A 10229-nucleotide genomic window follows, 5' to 3' on the forward strand; every position below is an offset into this window, starting at 1 on the left:
GCAGAGAAACAGCAGCAACAAAACCAGGAGACTAGCACCAGACAGTGCAGGAGGTGACCCATGGAGTAAGAGAATTGAATGCTTTCTGACCAAGGTTTACTCACAGATTGGTATGCCTATAGGCATTTATCTGTAGAGCTAAATAGCTTTGGAACACTTGCCCGAGCAGGGTGGAAGGCCCAAGAGGCCCGAGGGGCCTGAGCGGCCCAGAGTCCAAGAAACTAGGAAGCAGAAGCTAAAGACAGAATGAGCACAGGAAGCAGAGATACCTCAGTTTCAAAGGGTAGGGCCTTTGGGGTCTCAAATGGTGGAACGACAGCATGCTGGATCTCAAAGAGTGGGGCCTTCTAGGTTTCATAGAGTCAGATCTTCACTAGCTCGCTTCCAGAGTGTAGGGCTGCTTTTCACGAGTGCCAGTGGAATGGGGCCAGATCTGCTGCCCGAAGCTGAGGGGATGGATCTTCCATGCCCTAGGTGCAGAAGAATGAGGGCTGCCTGGGCCACTGAGAAACTCCTAGACCCAGGGGAAGAATTTTTTTTTTAGAATTATTTTTATTGTGCTTTATGTGAAAGTTTACAATTTAAGTTAGTCTCTCATACAAAAATTTCTACATATATTGTTACGTGACCCTAGTTGCTCTCCCTATACTGTGACAGCTTACTCCTCCTTTCCACCCTGGATTTCCCATGCCCATTCAACCAGCTCCTGTCCCTCTCTGCCTTCTCATCTCACCTCTGGACAGGAACTGCCCATTTAGTCTCATGTATCTACTTGAGTTAAGAAACACATTCTTCACGAGTATCATTTTATGTCCCATAGTCCTGTCTAATCTTTGTCTGAAGAGTTGGCCTGGGGAATGGTTTTAGTTTGGAGCTAACAGAGAGTCCAGAGGCCATGTCTTCTGGGGTCCCTCCAGTGAGTGAAACCATTAAGTCTGGTCTTTTTACTAGAATTTGAGTTCTGCACCCCACTTTTCTTTTGCTCTGTCAGGGACTCTCTGTTGTGTTCCCTGTCATGGGTGGTAGCTGGGCACCATCTAGTTCTTCTGGTCTCAGGCTGATGAAGTCTCTGGTTTATGTGGCCCTTTCTGTCTCTTGGGCTAATACTTTCCTTGTGTCTTTGGTGTTCTTCATTCTCCTTTGCTCCAGGTGGGATGGGACCAATTGATGCATCTTAGATGGCTGCTTGATAGCTTTTAAGACCCCAGATGCCACTCATCAAAGTGGGATGCAGAACATTTTCTTAATAAACTTTATTATGCCACTTGACCTAGATATCCCCTGAAACCATGGTCCCCAGACCAGGGGAAGATTGATGACAATGACCTCCCCCAGAGCCAACAGAGAGAGAAAGCCTTCCCCTGGAGCTGGCACTCTGAGTTCAAACTTCTTGCCTCCTAGACTGTGAGAGAATAAACTTCTATTTGTTAAAGCCAGCTACTTGCAATTTTTCTCTTATAGCAGCGCTAGATAGCTATGACACTGGCTACAGCCACTTTGGACATTGGTATAATAGAAAGAGAATAAGCAAGACACATTTGGATCTGGAGAGTCCCTTAATTTCTACTACCCACATATTTTGTTAACAAATCTCTCATTATCCAAGCCATGTCTTTTCTGATTGTCTAGATCAGCTCTGTCCAATAAAACTTTCCTTGATGATGGAAATATTACATTCTGTATTTTTCAGTATGGTAGCCATTAGCCACATGTGGTTATTAAGCACTTGAAATGTGCGTAGTACAACTGACGAACTGAATTGTTAATTTAAATAGCCACATGTGGCTAGTGGCTACTGTTTTGAACAGTGCAGGCTTAGTTTTAATTGCCTCCTCTTCATATTCATGAACTGATTCTTAGCATTTTTTGTGTTTTTGAAACACAAGGCTCAAAGCCATCAACGAGCCAGATGACCAGCAATCTCAACAGAAGCACCAGAGACATGCAACAGGTAATTCACTAATATAAAGAAGGAGCCAGGGATGTCTCAACCAGTTCACTGAAATGTTCTGTTCTGTTGTTTTTTCTTTTTTTTTTCCTGGGAGAAGACAACTTTGAGGGCTTTAATGGATTCAAAATGGATTTTGGGAAGATTTAGAGGGAGTACCAGGGTGGTGCAAACTGTTAACGTGCTCAGCTGCTAATCAAAAATTTGGAGTTTCCACCCGGAAGCACCTTGGAAGAGAAGCCTACAAATCTACTTCCAAAAAGTCAGCTATTGAAAACCCTACGGAGCACAGTTCTACTCTGACACACATAAGTCGCCATGAGTCAGAGTTGACGGCAGTTTGTTTTACCACAGTGCACTATGCAGCCTAAATGGGGATAATACTTGTATTCTTCGTTATTATTTCTCAAATGAGTTTTATAATCCCAACACTGTTAGGTACATTATACACATTCTCGTTTTATTATCCGTGGAAACTCTATAAATGGATCCTATAGATTTTATTTTAGAGATGAGTAAAGTAAACTCGGAGGTGAGAAGTCACTTGACTTCATTCCGCTAGTAGGAGGTGTGAATTGGCATTTGACTATATTTGGCTTAATCAAAAGGAGCCTTGTTTTTCTGTTTGTTTTATCCTAATATATCCCAGTCTTCAAAAAAAATAGGCAATGAGTTATTAAGGACCTTGATCTTTTGAGACATTTGTACTGTGGCAGACATGTGCTAAGAGACTTTCCTAGCCTTATGGTACAAAATTTTTTTTAAAACATTAACCAAAGCTTAGCAATTCTAGGTCCTTTAACTGCATGTCCCGCCTCTAAGTGCTGTGGTTTGAATACTGTCGCACATGGTGTGGAGTAGTTTGAAAGCCATGAGAGATTCAAAATCGCGGACATGGTGTTAGAAGTACCCTGACACCAAGCTTAGCTCCTCTGTTTACCAGCCATAATGTCATGGGGCAGGTTCATTTGTATTAACATTAATAACATTAACATTGAGTTCACATAGTTCTCTAGATACCGGGCTATAGGTACTGGGTTCGCATCAACTCTGTAAGGTTCAGAGAGTATTGTTCACCATTTTTACAGGATGAAACAGACTTGCGGAGGTTGGGTACTTTTTACAGAACTGAGACTTTTCGTTATGCCTATAAATAATCCTTGCTCTCCATAAACACACCACAATGAGATCCCTTCGATTGTAATTCTTTGTAAACTAATTTCATCTAAGGACAGTATATTGGAGACTTTTATCATACAGTGTACAAATATTTGCTGGGTGTAAACAGTCATTGTCCCAGAGCATAAGCAGTGGAGATAGAATCCAGCAGAGCAAGTGTGGAGGGTCCCAACAGTTGCTGATAATCTGCTTCCTGCTGGATTATGGAAATGCTGAGGGGAACCAGGCACAGTCTGGGGTCATTTGGGAGGGTGGCAGAGCACTTAGGAAGCACGTATGTTCTTCTGCCTGTTCAGCTTTTGCACTTGTTCCATTTTTGGCCCAACTTTCTTCACCAACAGAAGATAAGATCGACTATTTGGGACAATGTAGAAATTTAGCTGCATTGGTCCCAGCCCAAGGGAGATGGTTCCTAGCACCAAAGCAGTCAAACCTGGCTTCCAAGAAAACATTTGGAAATTTAGGGGTACAATCTTGTGCCTTTCTTTGTCCAGATTCAAACACCACAGCCCTATATTCTAACCACATATTGTTCTATCCAATATCTATACTCCCAGCCACATGCATAAAATTCACCATCCAGACTCCTTCAGAACATGCCCTACCCATCAGCCAACTTCTTATATGCACAGCATGTTTTGTTCTGTTTTCAGGAAATATTTCTTCAGCAGAGAAGCAACTAATATTTTTCTAATCTCTCTTTTGCTATTGAAACAGACTGCAAAAATAATCAGTTTCAGGGACCTAGAGGAAATGTGGATGTTCAGTTGATTGATAAAAGCCCAAACAGATACAGGTAAGTATAGAGTATGGCGATTATACAAATACAACTCTAATATAAAGGAAATGTACATGATTCATCATGTAAGACATATGACATTTTATCGATAATCTGTTTATTTCCTGTACTATGGAGATCATATTTTAATTTCAACATACATAGATGTGAGGATGGCAAGGCTGTCACTACTATCTGCAGTATAAAAGGGATGAGGTGGGCAAACCCTACTGTTAAGGATTGAATTGTGTCCTCCCAAAAAAATAAGTGTTGTGAATACTAACCCCTGTACCTGTGGTTATAATCCCATTTGGAAAAGGGTTTTCTTTGTTATGTTAATGAGGCAGTATTAGTGTAGGGTGTGTCTTAAATCAATCTCTTTTGAGATATAAAAAGAGATTAAGCAACAAAGCTAGCAAGCAGAGATAGGGGAGGATAGATGTCAAGCCACATGAAGGTCAATGAAGAACAGTAGCTGACAAGAGACAAGGACCTTCTTTCAGAGGACAGAGAGAGAAAGACTTCCCCAAGAACCAGTACACTGAATTCAGACTTCTGACCTCCTAACTGTGAGAAAATAAATTTCTGTTTGTTAAAGCCACCTACTTGTGGTGTTTCTGTTACAGCAGCACTAGATAAGTAAAACACCCACCTTTATCACTAACTGCTTTTCAAGGATCAGCATGAATCTAATTCCCAGCTAAAAGTGAATCCAGGAGTCACCTTCCCACATTTCCACATCTTGTTTCCAGCCACTTCCATGTCAATTCCTCTCTCTGACCCTAATCACACAGTGTTAATCAGGCTTCATCCCCAGCTACCCTGAGCTGGGGCAAAACATCCCTGGCCATCTGAGGCCAGGTCATCAGGGAGCAGCCGTAGGGTCAGGAGACTGCACAACTCCCTGCACTTCAGACCAGCCGGTCTCTCTCTCTCACCCTCTAGGACTAGGTCACAAGCTAGAAGAACTCTGTCTTTCTTCATCGACCACCCATTCAGCCTTTCTCTATCACCCAGCCACCCAGAGCTGGGTCTATACAAACCAGCTAACTCTGTACTGGCAACCCCTGCGAGCTCATTGTCTCTGTGGGTTTATTAATTCTCTAGAACAAAACCCCGTTGCCTTCAAGTCGAATCTGACTCATAGTAACTCTATAGGATTGAGTAGAACTGCCTCATAGGGTTTCTTTATGTAATCTTGATGAAAGTCGACTGCCACATCTTTCTCCTGCAGAGTGTCTAGTGGGTTCAAACTGCTGACCTTTTGGTTAGTAGTTGAGTGCTTAGCAACTGCACCACCAGGACACCTTAATTCTCTAGAACAGCTCACAAATTCACGGCCACTGTTATCTCTACTTACAGTTACCTGTTCATTATAACCAGAAAGGATGCAAAGGAAGACACATGTCAGGAAAGGTCTCGGGGAGTTCCTGGATGGGACCTCCATGTCCCCAGGCATGTGTCACTCTCTCCTCTGTGCATGGATGGTCTCACCAGTCCAGGAGGCCTCAAAAAGAGCACTCCAAGGTCCTGGGTCCCTGAGTCATTGAAACCTCAACAACTATGCATGACTTGGCCTTAGTGCACAGTTACGATAGATCTAGTCAATGAATATGCATAAATGCATTAGGCCCTCCTCCCTTCCTGATGTTAATTTGCCCAGTGTGGGGCCCGTGCAGCCCCTCCTTGCCTGACTATTTTGTAAAATAAAAGCATCTTGATTACTCGGGTTATTTTCAGAAACCAGAGTCTAAGGGCCAAACAAAGTTCTTTGTCCCACAATAGACTACAAAGAAATTGGAACTCAGAGAGCTTAATTAAATTCTCAGATTTTTCTACTTTAGTAAAGTTAGAGGTGGATCATGAACCCTTTCCTAACACCAAATACTATATCACTCTACACAGTGTGATTTGATTTAGAGTCTTGGTGGCTCTCCCATCATGATGATCTCTTCTGGTTCTTTCAGTGTCCATTTCCCCACAGCTGGCTGGTATCTGTGGCCAGCCACAGGCCTGGGCTTTGGTGTCAGGGAGGCAGTGACTGTGACAATTGCATTTGAGTCTTGGGGTCAGCACCTGGACCTGGCCCTGCAGCAGGACAAGTGCTGGATGGTGGCAGGTCCCTTGTTTGACATCACAGCAGAGCCTGAAGGGGCCATAGCCAAAATCCACCTCCCCCACTTCATCTCCCTCAAAGGTAACGTGGGGAGAAAGGAGGCAGTGGGAATTACTGCACAACATTTTGTTCAATTGTCATTGTGGTTCTCCTACAGAAGGTGAGGTCGATATCTCCTGGTTCCGAGTTGTCCATTTTAAGGATGAAGGGATGGTCCTGGAGCAGCCAACCAGGGTAGAGCCTTTCTACGCTGTTCTAGAAAACCCCAGTTTCTCTCTGATGGGAGTCCTGCTACGGATTGCCAGTTATGCTGGTCTCTCTGTTCCCATCACTTCTACCACACTCATCTATTATCACCCTCATCCTGAAGATATTAAATTCCACGTGTACCTTATCCCCAGTGATTGCACACTAACAAAGGTAAGACTAACTGATTTTTTTGTTGTAAGAATATGAGATTTATATTTCCAGGTGATCACCTTGGTCTTTCTAGTCCCTTGTCAAACAGAAAGGACATGAATAATTTTGAGAGATGCATGAATCACCCACCATGATGTCATTTAATGTGTGCTTCTCATTACATCATAGGTAACAATCTGTGATAGAAATTCAGTTCTACTGAAAACTGAACTTCCTTTTTCTTACTTTCAAAGAAAGGAGAAAAGGAGAGGATACTTTGGAGGGTTTTCAGAAGGAGTAAGATCTAGAGATTTCATTATCATGTTTAAAATTGATCATAGCTGAATTAAACACACACACACACACTTGAATCATATCGTACATTCTACTTTAAAAAATCGTAATTTTTTTTACCACCTTAGCTTGTTTACTTTTTTTTTCCCTTTCTAATTTCTTTCTGTCTTAGGCAATAGATGAAGAGGAAGACAGGTTCCACGGTGTGCGTCTGCAGATGTCACCCCCAGTCGAACCCCTGAATTTTGGTTCCTGCTATATTGTATCTGGATGTGCACACCTGGAAATCATTTCCAAGGTCAGTAGAATCTGAATTTAACTTAGCAGGTTTCTCTATACATAGTACATTCAAAATAATTGGTAGAACCTTGGCAAAAAGCAATTTTTTTAAATTAATGTCAAATATGCCCGTTTTAACAATTGAAAATAGAGACAAATAAAATTAATCATGTTTCCAAGACACTAACATAAGCAGAGTTAACATTTTGGCCTTCGGTGTATTTATTTTGTGGTTAAAATTATACATTGTTAGTTCCTTTTTTATAACTGGAGGTTCAACTTGCCTGGCATCTTTGCCTCCAGGCCTGACATCTTGCCCAAGGAAAGCATTTAGTATGTATATGTTAAAGTGGTTGAATGAGGAGCTGGTTTTATACTATACATTTAATTTTATATTTTTTTTCACTTGAGATTGTTATATGTGTTCTGTATGTTTAAAATGATTCCTACATATTATTTTAACAAGGCATAATATGCTGTGTAGTTAAAATCATCAAGCTTACTTAAGAACTCCACTGTTATCCATCATTTAGATAGACACATAAATCAAAAAAAACAAACTTATTGCCCTTGAGTCGATTCTGACTCATAGTGACCCTATAGGACAGAGTAGAACTGCCCCATAGGGCTTCCAAGAAGTGCTTGGTGGATTCCAACTGCCGATCTTTTGGTTAGGTTAGCAGCCATAGCTCTTAACCACTATGCCACCAGGGTTTCCACATAGATACATAGATATATAGATAGATAGATGCCATTAAGTCAACTCCAACTCATGGCCACTGTCATGGATTGAATTGTGCCCCCCAAAAAATGTGTGTAGCAACTTGGCTAAGTCATGATTCCCAGTACTGTATGATTGCATTATCCGATGTGATTTCCTTATGTGTTGTAAACTCTACCACTATGATGAGATTATATGTCTCATGTGTTGTAAATTCTATCACTGTGATGAGTTTATACTGATGAGGTTGACAAGATTAGTGTCTTAATGCAATCTCTTTTGAGATATAAAAGAGAGAAGCGAGCAGAGATACCTGGGAACTTCATACTACCAAGAAAGCAGTGCCAGGAGCAGAGCGCGTCCTTTGGACCTGAGGTTCCTGCGCAGAGAAGCTTCCAAACCAAAGGAAGATTGATGACATGGACCTTCCTCCAGAGCCGATGGAGAAAGTGTTCCCCTGGAGCTGATGCCCTGAATTTGGACTTGTAGCCTACTGGACTATGAGAAAATAAATTTCTCTTTGTTAAAACCATCCACTTGTGGTATTCCTGTTAGAGCAGCACCAGATGACTGAGACAGCCACCTTATGTACAACAAAACAATTGCCTATCCTGTGTCATCCTCACAATTGCCAGCATGTTAGGGTCTCTTGTTGCAGCTATTACACCAATTCATCTCATGGAGGGTCTCCCTTGCCCTTGCTGGCCCTCTACTTCACCAACCATGATATTCTCCTCCAGTGATACCTCCTGATGACGTATCAAAAGTTGGACAATGTTCTGTTGTGATCCACAAGGTTGTCATTGGCTAATATTTGGCAGTAGATTGCCGGGCCTTTCTTCCTAGTCTGTCTTAGTCTGGAAGCTCTGCTATAACCTGTTCACCATGGGTGACCCTGCTGGTATTTGAAATACCAGTAGCATAGCTTCCAGCATCACAGCAACACGCAAGCCACTGAAGTACCACAAACTGACAGTTGGGTGGTGATATTTAGCACTTAGTTGCTTCTACCTTCGCATTCATCATCAAAAAGAACATTTCAAGATCTCTCCTGAAGTATAACACTTTCAGTGATAGGATAATATCCTTGTGCCTACAAGGAAGACCAGGTAATATGACTATTATTCAAAATTATGCACCAGGTGCTAATGCCAAAGATGGGGAAATTGAAGATTTTTACCAACTTCCACAGTCTGAAATCATGGTGTGTTGATAATTACTGGTGATTGGAATGCAAAAGTTGGAAACAAAGAAGGATTGGTATTTGGAAAACATGGCCTTGGTGATAGAAATCACACTGGAGATGGCACAGAATTGCAAGATCAACGACTTCTTCTCTGCAAATACCTTTTTTCAACAATAAATGGCTACTATATAGGTAGACCCCACTGGATGAAAAACACAAAAATCAATTGACTACATCTGTGGAAAGAGATGATGGAAAAGCTCAATATCATCAGCCAGAACAAGGCCAGGGACCAACGGTGGAACAGACCATCAGTTGCTCATAGGCAAATTCAAGTTCAAGCTGAAGAAAATTAAAACAAGTCCACAAGAGCCAAAAAACCACTTAAGTATATTCCACATGAATTTGGAGACCATCTCAAGAATAGATTTGATGCATTGAACACTAACGCCTGAAGACCAGACAAGTTATGGGAAGGCATCAAGTACATCATACATGAAGAAAGCAAAAGCTCATTAAAAATACAGGAGAGAAAGAAAAGTCCAAGTTTCAGAAGAGGCTCTGAAACTTGCACTTGAACAAAGAGTAGCTAAAGCAAAAGGAAGAAATGATGAAGTAAAAGAACTGAACAGAAGTTTTTCAAAGGGCAGCTCGAGAAGACAAAGTAAAATATTACAATGAAATGTGCAAAGACCTGGAGTTAGAAAACCAAAAGGGAAGAACATGCTCTGCATTTCTCAAGCTGAAAGAGCTGAAGAAACAATTCAAGCCTCGAGTGGAAATTTTGAAGGATTCTATGGGAAAAATACAGAATGACGCAGGAAACGTCAAAAGCAGATGGAAGGAATACACACAGTCACTGTACCAAAAATAATTGATCAACATTCAATCATTTCAGGAGGTAGCATATGATCAAGAACCAATGGTACTGAAGAAAGAAGTCCAAACTACACTGAAGGCGTTGGTGAAAAACAAGGCTCCAGGAACTGATGGAATACAAATTGAGATGTTACAACAAACAGATGCAGCACTGGAAGTGCTCACTTGTCTACGCCAAGAAATTTGGAAGATAGCTACCTGGCCAACCGAATGGAAGACATACATATTTTAATTCATTCTAAAGAAAAGTGATCCAAAAGAATGTGGAAATTATTCAGCGATATCATTAATATTACATGCAAGTAAAATTTTGCTGAAGATCATTCAAAAGCAGCTACAGCAGTACTTCAACAGGGAACTGCCAGAGATTAAAACCAGATTCAGAAGAGGACATGAAATGAGGGATATCATTACTGATGTCAGATGGATCTTGGCTGAAAGCAGAGAATA

The 10229-nt window shown here is 41.4% G+C and overlaps 1 protein-coding gene across 1 annotated transcript in view; it reads left to right on the forward strand.

The window, feature by feature from the left end:
• The first annotated feature begins 320 nt into the window (after positions 1–320).
• LOC101350319 (caspase recruitment domain-containing protein 8-like) overlaps positions 321–10229 on the forward strand; it is a 35997-nt gene continuing 26088 nt past the window's right edge. The window contains exons 1-6 of the mRNA XM_023736197.1: positions 321–337; positions 1887–1951; positions 3845–3923; positions 5873–6102; positions 6179–6441; positions 6887–7012. Of these exons, the coding sequence (XP_023591965.1) occupies positions 321–337; positions 1887–1951; positions 3845–3923; positions 5873–6102; positions 6179–6441; positions 6887–7012 (780 nt within the window). The remainder of the gene's footprint in view (positions 338–1886; positions 1952–3844; positions 3924–5872; positions 6103–6178; positions 6442–6886; positions 7013–10229) is intronic.

Source organism: Trichechus manatus, unplaced genomic scaffold, assembly GCF_000243295.1.
Source record: "Trichechus manatus latirostris isolate Lorelei unplaced genomic scaffold, TriManLat1.0 scaffold00087, whole genome shotgun sequence".
In the NCBI taxonomy this organism is placed as follows: Eukaryota; Metazoa; Chordata; class Mammalia; order Sirenia; family Trichechidae; genus Trichechus; species Trichechus manatus.